The 13,205-nt window shown below is 41.0% G+C and overlaps 1 protein-coding gene across 1 annotated transcript in view; it reads left to right on the top strand.

Annotated features, from left to right (window-relative positions):
• Adamts19 (ADAM metallopeptidase with thrombospondin type 1 motif 19) overlaps positions 1 to 13,205 on the top strand; it is a 190,854-nt gene that overhangs the window by 30,534 nt on the left and 147,115 nt on the right. The window contains exon 3 of the mRNA XM_032886036.1: positions 11,120 to 11,285. Coding sequence (XP_032741927.1) covers positions 11,120 to 11,285 — 166 coding nt within the window. The remainder of the gene's footprint in view (positions 1 to 11,119; positions 11,286 to 13,205) is intronic.

Genomic DNA, 13,205 nt, shown 5'->3' with positions numbered 1-13,205 from the left:
CTGCTCAGCTCACCCTCTACCACAGCACTGGGATTACAAGCATGTGCCTGCCACCCCGGCTCACTTTTCACACTGGGTCTAGAGACGGAACTCAGGCAGGCAAGCACGTAGCTGAGCCTTCTCAGCCCCAAGGAAAGACAGTTTCAATCTGCTTTAAAATTCTTATCTCTATGGCATGTCAGAGGAAATATCAGGAAAAAGAGCGCACAATGGTTTATAAGAAAATGGAAAGAGAGAGCATATGTTTCACTGTTAGGAGAGGAATCTGCTCTTGTGTGTCATGTAAATAAAATATGACTGCGTTGAAAGAACACAACACAAGAAGCCAGCACAAGGCACCCTGCAGCGAAATCTGTAACCCTGTCCAAGAAAAGATAGAGAAGACAGAACCGAAGGGCTTTGTTTTTAAATGCCAACCACATATGCTATCCAGTTCTGGAGGGGCCCTGGGCTTCATTCTAACGACCTTCCCCATTGCACCATTGTCCCCAGCTCTACTGACATTGCATTTTCTCACAGATGCCACTGCAGATCTGGTCCCACATAGGACCTTGCCTAGAATGCCTCTGTAGGTCCTCCCACAAACCCTGGCACAGTTATCTCCGCTTCCCTCAGCAACAGGACCGTCTGAATATCAATTTTAACTCTCATGTAGTCTACCTACATTCATATATATATTCATATATAATATTTCTCACTGTTATTTGAACTCAGACATCTTAACAATATACAACCTCCTTCCAGTTTTATTCTGACATGTTTCGAGGTTGCTTTAGGTTTTTAGCTCTCTTATAAAGTGTTTAAAATTAGGCACTCTTTCATAGGGCTCTTGTGGGTTTAGGGAAGGTTTCTTCATAGAAAAAGTCTTTAGTCCCTGAGGCTCTGCCACTTGTTCTTAGAGACAGGTCTTCGTCTTATGTAACCGTCTCTTTATTCTTAACCTTTGCTTCTTAGGTGTCTGTCCGGGAAGCTATTAGGCTATATTCCAGTCTTGTTTTATAATCGTAGAATAAAACGCAGACAGGGATCAAGGAGGTAGGAGATTGTAACTTGAACAATTATTCTGCAAGGCAGGCTTTTGAATCAGATAAATGGTCCCTTCTTTCCCCTTCTTGATATGCAATAATAGGCCTTGGAAGCCTTCTTCACAGTGAACTGAACCTGACCTCTGCTTTGCAAGGCTGGTCCTAAGAAGATTTTACTGAGCAAAGGGTTGAGTGGCTGAGTAGCTAATGAAACCGACATGCATTAGGAAGATAAACAACTATCATTTTAAAGCACACATAGAGAAGCTTAATGCTATCCCAAAACAAGTCCTCAAATGTGAAAGGAAGTAGGGTAAGATCCAAAGCTGTATGAATTTGTCTAAACCTACATCCTGTCCCATGATTCATTTGTATGTACATCTGAAAGTATATAGGTAGGCATGTACACGTATGTTAATTGACTAGAAGCAAATCTGTACTCACACTCACATGTAACATTCTATATGTTGGATCTTGGGACAGTTTCTTTCTTTACGTACATAAAATGTTCAGTTATTTAAGATTTCTATTGTTAAGTTCAGACTTAAAGACAAACTGAAAGCTTAAAGCATTGTCCCAAACCCACCATGGGGACATTATTGGGCACTTAAGACTGACAGAGTCTGTTGATGAAACCCTAAGTTCTCTTGGAGAGCCAGTAAGCCTTTGGCAGCAAAGGGGTCCGGCCACACAAAACCACTCAGGATAAAGTTCAGAGCCCTCAGCAAAGTGTGTTTCTCCTCTGTATTGTGAGGGATAAGTTCTGGCCTCGCTGTTGATAGCAAAGCTTGGATGGCTACCATCTGTGAGGTGCTGTGCCTCCAAATCCTTAGTGCAGAATTTTTTAAAGATGAGGATTATTTGAAATAACAATCGCATGGCAAGCTTAGCTTTCCGCACACAGCCTCCCAAAGGCAATGTGCACTCGGGGCCAGGCAGTCTTTGGTTTGAATCCTGTCGTCACCATGTGCTGGTTTGTAATCTTAGGACGCAGTAAATCTTTTGGAAACTCACTTTTGCAACTATAAAACTAGTGAATTATCAAGCGTGTTCCAAGATCAGTGAGCAGATTAAGTGAAGTAATACATATAAAGTACTTGCCACATAAAAATTCCCTCTTCTGGTGAATGTTTAAAAGAAATGAGTTAAAAAACAAACATGTAAGTGACTGCATATAGTTTTAGCATGCATGTGCTGAAGAGATACTTTGTCAGCGACTAAAACTGGGTCCTTTGAGAAGAGGGAATGTTAATTGAGTTACCTCCATCACACTGGCTATTGGACATGTCTGTGTGGCTTTGTTTATTTAATTAATGATTGTTGCATGAGAGCCCAGTGCATTGTGGGTGGCACTACCCTTTGGCACTTGGTCATGGGATGTAGAAGAAACTATGAACTCTACTTTATCTCTTGTCTCCAGATTCCTGCCTGGGTTGAGTTCTTGTGTGACTTCCCCCAGTGAAAGACTGTGATCAGAACCTGTAAGCCAAATAAACCCTTTTCTCCTCTCGGTTGGTTTTGGCTAGAATTTTATCACAACGACAGAAAGTAACTGGAACAAGGGGTCAATAGAAAGTAGATGGAACCATGAGAAGAAATAGGCACTCCGAGAAGTGTTAGTTCAGTTCAGAGCGAAGGATGATTCACAAAGTGAGATCATGGAAATGAAAGACGAAGAAAGCAGATTTAACAGGAAACAAGATTACTGGGGTGGAGCATTGGAATGGTCTCTCTGTGAGGGCTTATCTAAGCAGTGCGTTCTAAAGGCAGAGAACATGGTCTGATCAAAGATTAGCTTTGGAATGAAGACCGAGGCCTGTTTAACACATACTTGGTACCTCAGCTGCCATTTTCACTGTGCTGATGTTGTTCAAGCAGCCATGTCCTTGAGGTTTCATGTCAGGCCCTTCTCTTCAGGGCTTAGGAGACACAGTTTTAACAGCTGCATCCTGAGCCTTTGCCTCTTAAAATCTGCTCTCCCCTTCTGTGACTTTATCTGGGCCTTAGGTGTGAGGGTTTCATCGCAGATGTCTTATTCGGAGGCTGAGCACATCGCTGCCACTTATCCTGTACATTTTGGCCACCCTGTTAGTTATCTCTGTCTGTAGCTCCAGCTGTTGCACGAAGAAGGGTACCATGTCTAGATGAAGGGCTCCAGCTGGTCAATGGCTGCTGGGACAGGGCCAATCCGTTTCCTTCAGGAGTGAGTGCCTGTGTAATTTGTCTGACCCCACGTGGTCTCTCCTGGACATAGGTACGTATGTGCATTGCTGAACAGACTCCAGAGGTTGTCGCCACATGTGCCTATCTAGGTCTAGATTGACTTGTAACAATAGTAAAGAGGAGACTAGAAGTTTGGAGAGGGAACAGTGAACAGTGGGATGGATTGGGGTTGGGAGAGTAAGAGATGTGGATAGAGTGCTTGTGTATGAAGCTCATACAGAAAAGGAAAATTAAAAGTACTGAGATAACAGGGAGTGGGGCGGTGAACAGTTCAGAGTATTGGGAAATCTGGCTATCCCTGTAACAATCCCTGGGTCACAATTTAAAGGGGTGGCATTGATACAGAAGGTTTGAGTGAAGATAGAGTAGCCAGTAAAATAAAGGTTTTTTTTTCCAGAGAGCAAATTTAGAATGATGTTTTAAAACTGGAATTTATTTTGGAAATTTGGAGCCTTAGATGCCGGTCCTGGCTATATGAATTTTAAGCGAGCCACGCAACGTTTCCAAGGTGCTGTGTTCTTTGATTTTTAAGCTGTGGGTAATTCCCAGCTGATCTCCGGGTGTCTCTCTATTATTATACTTTTATGATTCCCTTTGAAACTTCTTGGCTGTGAAGGAAAACAGAATGACTTTTATAGTCTGGTTGCCTGAAAAGTTTCCTCGAGATATTAGTTGGACATATAAGGAAGGCGGCATTGGAAAAGCCCAGTGGAAGAAATGAAATCTGGATTTTCCCTAGATGAAGTAATGGGTGCAGAGCAGCCAGCCGGTGCGTTCTCTTTTAGGCCAGAGGAGAGTAGCACACGGGGTTAAGAGCAGGTCTCCCTGAGGGTCCATGCCGGAGGGGCCCTTCTGACTGAAGGCAGGAGGCTACACACTGTCCCACAGTCCTTCTTCCTCTCAGACGTCCTCAGGCAACTTAGAGTAAGAGGACGGGACAATAACTACATTAGACAGCACAGTGACAGAAGTGTGAGGTGCTGAAAGGCCAAGGAAGGCAGTGGATGCTTGCTGAAATGTTAGGGTCTTCTCGAGTTAGAAGAAATAAGAGCTGTGCACAGAGCCAGAGATATCCTGGGATGAACATGGTATCCGGCATGTGTCAACATGTAACGATGCACTAATTGTTATCCTAAAACGCTTCCGTGTAATGTTTGTTCACACAGATAAAATGTGTTCACTATGGTGATGTGAGGTCTGAGTAGTAAAAACAGCGTGGGGGAGACGGGCGATTCCTCATACACGACAGCTTCTCATGGCTTTACACTGTGTTAACGCTTTTGAGTTTATTCTCTGAGTCTATAAAGGGGGTGCTGAAATGATGAAATCAGAAAGATCATTATCTTATGATGGAAAATAGCATAACTATGTGTGGGTTAGAAATGTATTTCTGGACAGATTCATATCTGACAAAAGTCACTTCAGATTTTAATTAGAGCAAAATATCATTTAATTAAAACTTGAGACTATCATTCTGGTTAAGCTATGTTTTATACTCACATTTTAAGAGAGAATGCTTTCCCAGCCAGCAGAGGCAAGCTGTGTACTCACCTCTCCCCTTAGTGCCGGAGTCTGAACCACCGCTCTACCTGCTTTCCCAAGGAGGCCTGCCAGCCCCAGGAACATCCAACCAGGAGCCTAGCTTAACTGTCTCCTAAGAGGCTTCATCCAGGAGCAGATACAGGCAGATGCAGAGGCCCACAGCCAAACATTGGGCAGAGCTCAGGGAGTCTCGTGAATGAGTGAGGGGAAGGATTGAGGAAGTCAGAGGGGTCAAGGATATCACAAGAAAACCTTCAGAGTCAACTAACCTGGGCCCATAGGGGCTCACACTGAACCACCAACCAAAGAGCATGCATGGGCTGGACCTTGGCCCCATACACGTATGTAGCTATGCAGCTTGGTCTTCATGTAGGTCCCCTAACAACTGGGGCAGGGGCTGTCTCTGACTCTGTTGCCTGCTTTTGGATCCCTTTCCCTAACTGGGCCGCTTTGTCTGGCTTCAGTGGAAGAGGATACACTTAATTCCTCTTCAACTTTATGTGCCAGGGTGGATTGGCACCCATGGGGAGGCCTCCTTTCCTCTGAGGAGAAGGGGGAGTAGTGATGGGGGTGGAGTGTAAGGGTGGGGCTGGGAGGGTGAGAGGAAGGAGGGACAGAGGAGGGAAAGGGCTGCAATCAGGATGTAAAGTGAATATATTTAATAGAGAAGAACTAGATTTCTAAACTCACTAAGAAATTATAATTCTAAATATACATATATATGTATCTATCATTTCTAAATATTTTCATGGTCATATGAGTTTTTGAGGCATGGATCTTATACCTTAGATGATGGAAATGATATAGAAGTTCTGTTAGTTTCTTTCATATTTATTTATATCAGATTCAATTATGTCCCATTGGTAGTTTAAAACTTGCCATGGGAGGCATAGTTACCCCATGGGAGGCATCTGCATGACTCATTGTTTGTTGTGTTGTTTTGTTGACTTAATAGAAATGTCATGAAATGAATGCTCAGCTGATTTTGATAATGTGGGGCATCCTGAAATTGTTGCTGACCATAGACCTTACATGGAGGAAATAACTTTAAAGTTCGGTAATGCATTCTTCTAGTGGTCTAAAGCTGTTGTCCAATTCTCTGACGTCAGTCACAAATGAGTTACACATCCTGGCGCCCTGTGTCACTTTCACCTTAAGCACTGACATAAATTGAAGAATTCACCCCAAATTCCTATTGGATTTATCTGTGTTTGTCGATTATAAGAGCTCAACAAAACTTTAACAGAAGTCCTCTGGGAAAATCAGTTCTTGCTAAGGAATTGATTGGGTCATGTCTTTTGTTATTATTTGTAAGTTGTGTCATACATACCAGTCATTACATTGGTAGGTGATGTTTTTTAAAATGATATAATCTTTAACTTATATTACTTACGTATAATATAAAATACATAACGTACATATACAAAAATAAGTAAGTAAAGCCAAACAATACAAAATCAGATTGCACGGAGCACCAGATGTTTGCCTGAGATGCTGTTACAACCACATCTTTACGCCAAATCCTTTACCCTTGTCTTTCTTATTATAGCATCTTGATATATATATATATATATAATATATAATTATATATATATAATTATGTTATAGATTAAGAAAGGTCAAATCAAGCTAATTACTTCGTGTTTGTAATTTTTTTTTTATTTATTTATTATATATAAGTACACTGTAGCTGTCCCCAGATACACCAGAGGAGGGCATCGGATCTCATTACAGATGGTTGTGAGCCACCATGTGGTTGCTGGGAATCGAACCCATGACCTCTGGAAGAGCAGTCGGGTGCTCTTAACCGCTGAGCCATCTCTCCAGCCCCGTGTTTGTAATATTTATATTCCATCCTATCCTTTTACTTAACACAGTTTCCCCCTGATTCATCTAACTTGCTACAGATTGAATTTTCTTCTTTTTGAGGCTGATTCACTGAATACTCACCAGGTTCCCTTTATTCCTTCTTCCGCGGATGCGTACTTAGACTGACAGGTATAGACAATACTCCGGTGAGCACGGGACTGTGCGTTTCTCTCTGAGTCATTTCATTTCTTCACACTCAGGAGGGGAATTGCTAGAGCACATTTTAATGACGCACCCTCACATACACATCATATTTACTATTTAATATGTACCTGCCCCGTGTTTGCTATTAGTCTCAACAAATTCAACAGCGCCACTGAAGCTTTACCTAGAGATAAAGAAAAGTGTGAGGAGAACCAAGGAAAAATGAGATGGAGGCATGAAATGGGAATAGTTGAGTAGCTAGGAGAGAAGTGGCAAGGGAGTTAAGTCATCCAGGGCGAGCAGTTGCACTGCTTCTGGGCCATGTGAGTTTTTAGTGAGGTCTCCATTACATGCTTAACATCTCTTAAGGAGTTTCGAATTAATTCGATCAAATGGAAGAGTTACACTTGATTCACTGAAGCAGCAATGTTTAAACAGCAATGACCATTGGATGGTCAGAGTAACGTTCTGGATATAATTAGAATAGTCCTGTGGGTGGCAGGATCAGTATTGGGGGTGGAGGTGGGGTGCCTGAAAGGAAGCTCCTATCAGTGACAGCTTACAAAACAAGCGTTAGACACAGGCACTGGCAACAGCTGATTTTCATGTAAGCAATGTTAAACTGAAAAAAAAAAAACCTGAAATTCTTTTGAAAATGTTTTTTAGTTTAGTGTGTGCTGTGGTGTGTGTGTGTGTGTGTGTGTGTGTGTGTGTGTGTGTGTGTGTGTGTGTGTATAGTACACGTATAGAGAGCTGTATATAGAGGCCAGAAGACAACCTCAAGGCCACCCACTTTGTGTATACATGGGTGTAGGGTGTAGGTCGATATATGTGTATGCATGTGCCTGTTAGAGAGAGAGAGAGAGAGAGAGAGAGAGAGAGAGAGAGAGAGAGAGAGAGAGAGAGAGAGAGAGAGAGAGAGAGCTTGCGCTCTCTCTCTGGGTTCCTGAGTTAAGGACTGAACCTGGGGCTCACAGCTTCATCAAGGCAAACTCTCCAGCCAGCTCTCAAGATTCACCTATCGCATCCTTCCCAAGGCTACGCTTTCTCTAGAGTTGTATAGGCAAGAGCTGCAACCGCAGCTTTTGACACAGATGCTGAGGTCTCAGGTGAGCTGTGCTTGCAGACCAAGAACTTTATCCCCAGGCTTATGCCAGCCCCTACTGTTTTCTTTCTAAAGGAGGGTTTCTCAATGCTTTGGAACTGGCCAACTGGACAGGGCTGTGGGGCCAGTGAGCCCTCTAACAATCTGCCTTCCTCTGTCTCCCCAGGGGTACATCGTCGGTCTAGAGGTTTTTTTTTTTCTTGGTTCTTTTTTTCGGAGCTGGGGATCGAACCCAGGGTCTTGCGCTTCCTAGGCAAGCGCTCTACCACTGAGCTAAATCCCCAACCCGGTCTAGAGGTTTTTAAGTGGGTTTTGCGGTTCAAAGCCAGCCACCGGCACTTGTGGGGCGAGCATTTTATTAAATAATAACGTCATTCCCCTGAAATTCATAAATTGTGAAATCAAATAATCAACAGGAAGTGTACATTGCAACAGAAGGAAAGATAGGAACCACGTTAAGTCTTCAGGTCACCTTCCGATATTATCATACAGTATTTCAAAGTAATTTGGGGAAGGACAGACGTGATGGCCACACAGCGGCACACTGTGCTGCCAGTTCACACTTGGTTTCGTACGCCAGCATGAAAGCAATGTCTGCCGAGCACCGGGACACTCAAGAGAGAGGTTAACAGGGGTTCGTAGTTCTTCACAGCTTGTAAAACCACAGTGTAGATAAAGCCATGTATTTGCTAGTAGGAAAGAAAAATAAAAACCTCTCTCTGAGGACACAGAAAACCTGAAGTTTAATCTAAGTTGGTATCAGGAATGATAACAGACCAAAACTGCAACACGTGTCAGGGTATAGGTTTCTGGTCTCTCCTGGAAAGTTCCCCAGTCTGACATTTGGTGCTAAACGTGCCTCAGAGGGAGCTAAGACTGGCACACGGTACTTAGACTGTAGGTGTGCACTGAACAAATGAGTCAGCCTTATAATTATTCTAACATTTTTCTTCTTTTTAAAGAGGCCATTTTGGTTTTCTTAAAATGACTTCAGATAAAGTTTTAATGCCCCAGAGAGCCTATATTATAGTTTCTAATCTTTAGCCAAACAAAATGTAACAGAAAAATATATACATTTCAAGCTATTCTTAGCGTCCTGATTGAGGACCATGGAATGTAATGTTTGGGTACTTACCATTCAGTACATGTGTCATGATTATTGGAATATAAATAACAAGGAGCAGGTAATCAGGGTAAAGATATTCACTGTGTTTTCAATACCCGTGTGTGTGTGTGTGTGTGTGTGTGTGTGTGTGTGTGTGTGTGTGCATGTGAATTCACAAAAACTTTCTTACAACTCCATTGCTAGTTAATAAGTCACGGCACTTCAAAATCAAATTGTTATTTAGGGGCATCCCATTTTACATGATACTACATATAGCTTAATATTTTAAGGCTCATAGTTATGAATTTAGCAGTTTACGGTCTGTCGAGAGTGTCTTAGATTATGAACTCAGAATTTAAGTGAACTTGGCACGTTTGCGTGAGATGTGTAACACCATGACTCATGCATCGGTTACAAAGTCGTTGCTGGCTGAAAGCGTGAGTGAATCAGGATGCTACACCAACCTAGGACCCAAGCATAGCACTACCCCACCTCATCATGCCATCAATTCCTAATTCACGCCACCTAGTCTCATTTGTATAGGTGCCTAGATCTTTAATATGTATTAACTTGGGTAGTTTTATTTTGTACTCTCTTTTTTTTTATCATCAAAATGACACGGGAAAAAATTTTTAATAGTCCATGTAATTACTTTAAAATTCAAATGAAAAAATGTGTGTAGACATTTTTTATATACACACATACCATTCTAAAGACTTATTAAATAAAAAGTAAATTACTCAGTGTTTTCGGGGTGGTAAATCTGGATGGAGGAGAAAGCACTGTATAATAATTCTTCAGAATTTTATTAATCGTTTGAATAACTCAAAACTGATTAGACTTTTATTTACTCTGGAGTATCTTGCAGTGGGAATTTGATAAAGAATAAAACCGAGTAGTATATACTTATCACTTTGTGTTTCTTAATAGAACATTTCATGCCCTCTAATAATGAAACAAAGATTACATTTGAAGTTATTAGGTGAAAAAATGGAGAAAGTAGATACAAGCCCTTAATCACTGAGTCACATATTATTTGTTAACTAATTTATATGTAGTCAATGTTTCGCTATCATGGTCTCCTAAGGAAAATGCAGCTTTTTTTTTTTCTAGAACCAATGTAGTTTTTATTAATCTTCTGTTTGGAAAGATTACTCTTTCTGAAGAAATTATTATGCTACTGAATATGTGCACCAAGGAAAATGAGCTATCCATTTCACATAGTTATATGTAGCTGAATTAAAAACATTATATAAATAGAATATTTCAGGAAAGTTATTTCTATTGCCTGCTAAAATGTTAACATTGTTAAATATGTTATTTATAGCTTGGGTTAGAGACTTAAATAATAAATATTGAAGAGAACCACTTCTGACAGTGCTGTGTTGGGTATTTTCTTAGTTACAATGCAGTTTATAGTTCAAGACGGGAACACAAGTGCCCGTATAACAAAAATACAAACTGATCATTTGTATTGATCCCAACTACATTTTACAGTGTTTACGTTTGCAGGCCCAATCAGGTAAGTCTAAAATCCTGTGACGTGAAATTTGTGCTTGAACGTGAGGTGCTGACGTTCGGATTCATTGTGAAAAGTTTCTTAAGGGTTTCGTGCAGAGTTTGAGACATCGTCTATGTTAATTTCGATGCCGTGTGCCGTCATTTGCCTCAGTATTTTACATGGATTACTTCACTAGGTTGAGGTTGTCAAGAAGTTGGACTGTGTGGTGCCTGCAATTAAAAACTGCCTGCTGTCGCTGGACATGTTGTTCATGTTAGTGACCCCATGGGTCTCTCAAAGTCAGTCTTTAACATTCCAGGGTTTTTACTGTGCATCTGTTGCTGGCGTCTTGCCTCCCACCCACACAGGCTCAGATTAACTAAATGGAGTTCATACTGGTGCAGTAAGTGCATCGAGATGAAGTCATACTATGAGAAGGTGGCTGGCTTCCTAGTGGGGCTGCAAAAATAGCTTTGCAAGGAGTTCGTGTGCACATTTGTTAAAGAAAACAGAGTGTGGGTGTGGAATCTGAAAAGCAATTTCTTGACGGGATTTCTTAAGTATCTTTCTTTTTTGTGTGTATGTGTGTGTGTTATGTGTTCCAGATGGGCTTTATACAACTCAATGAGGACTTCATATTCATCGAGCCATTCAATGATACAATGGCCATAATAGGTCACCCACACCGTTTATACAGGCAGAAAAGGTCCACAGAAGAAAGAGTCACAGAGAAGTCTGCTGCTCACCGCCACCACTGTGGTGTCATTTCAGGTAACTCTTCCTGAGAAGATTGAACTCAGTGTGCACTACGAAGTGAATTCTTGGGAACATTGCCTCCGTCTATCCATACCCACCTCTCCAGATGTGCACTCAACCTCCTCTGTCTCTTGATTTATTTATTATTAAAAAGGAATCCAATTTGCTCAATCACAGTTAGATACATTAGGTTTACTAGTTGGTGTTTTGATGCGGCACTGTGATTTCAATACCAAAAGATGAGAGTTTGAAAGTTCTTCAAAGACCGGCATGGGACCTACTCTGCCATGTTCTTGAACTGGGAAGTCTTCCTGACGTTTTCCCATTGCACGTTAGAAATGACTGAAGGAGTTCCAGCCTTCTGAGTGAATACTGAGCTCAAAGCCTTACTAATCCACCTCCAGGAGAACTATGGAGATTTTGCTCTACCCTGAGTAGAAGCGTCCTGTTTTCTTTTTAAACCCATTAAACACCATCTTGGAATTTGAGGAGCAGACCAAGAAGGAAAATAAAAAATGTATACTTTCAATATAGGACCTTTTAGAACTCATAGACATTCTAGCCTTCAATGTCCCATCATGTTTAATCTGTGACATCACAAGTATAGTAATGTGGTTTTCTTTGTTTGTTTACTCTCCTGTGACCTTTTATGCAGAAATCTGTCACACTTGCAAGAATAGAAAGTGTACTGAATAGCACCACAGCCAACATCGGAATAAAAATTGCCCCAAGACAGGCCCCTTAGACATTTAATGTGGACATTGCAGTAAGTCGAGAAATGTTTTTTATTACAAAGTGAGAAGATACGAGTTTAAGAAGGATTTCCAGTGTAATGAGTTTAAAATTAGACTTATGGGTTCAAATTTAAGTGTTAATGTAGTTAATGTACAGGATATAAATTCTAAAATCAACTGTGGTATTTGAGGCTAGGTTTATGAAGTGTGAGAGTGAGTAATATTTGCAGAGACCACAGCTCTCTAGGGTGCTCGTTCAGTTTTAGGAGAAAATATGAAATACTTTGTGGAGCAGGTTTATTTTATGAAAATTCATATCACATATGAAAAAGATCTTCAGTGGTTTGGTGAGATGGTTGATATCTGGTTCATTGTACCAGATAAGAACATGTTGCAGAAGACCAAGCCTCGTCCCTATTTTAGGACCTGCTAATTCAAAAGGAGGGCAGAGCAGAACACAAGTTATAGCATTGCGGACCAAAGAACGCGTTTAGTGTTTGAAACTAAACATAATAGCAGTGGTAATTTTGCGATAGTCTGTTTAAGAAGTTTGCTTTGTCTAAGTAATCCTGAGAATCTGTACCATTTAATTCCAGCAGCCGAATGAGCTCCAGCCTTTAATTACTCACGTTAACAAAGAACACAGTGCAGGTTTTGTGTGCCATTGTTCACTGAGGCCCAGAGTCTAGAGCGTCCTTGATTTCAATAGGTTAATAACGCATAAACGCATGATTCATACTTGGCAAACATTCTTCACAATGTTCCTGATATACATTACATAGTACATATAATATGCATAATATATTGACCTATTTGGACAAAACACTTGCGTGCAAGGACAGAAAGCTGTCAGCAATCAGATGACTGGTTGGGCTTACCTATAATGGGGAGCTCTGTGTTTGGAAAGCATTTTGAAATTAGCTACATATGAAGTGTATTTATTTTCTTTCTATGCACTGTATTCACTGCTACATTTTACTTTGTACTTCAAGCCTACACATTAGCACAATCACATGACATAGGCCTGGAGAATGTCACAGTATTCTTACAAAATAGATTTATTTCAGCTTGGTCTCTGTGTTGCCCCTTTCCCTCATGCAAATGTCATATGTGGATTATGGATTATGTGTCTTGTGCTGATTATATTAATTATTTTTTTCGCAGACACTTTCTTACTATTCTATTTATATAATTTCTACAT

Source organism: Rattus rattus, chromosome 15, assembly GCF_011064425.1.
Source record: "Rattus rattus isolate New Zealand chromosome 15, Rrattus_CSIRO_v1, whole genome shotgun sequence".
In the NCBI taxonomy this organism is placed as follows: Eukaryota; Metazoa; Chordata; class Mammalia; order Rodentia; family Muridae; genus Rattus; species Rattus rattus.
The sequence above is the reverse complement of the archived record's forward strand: the minus strand, read 5'-3'. Positions and strand labels throughout refer to the sequence as shown.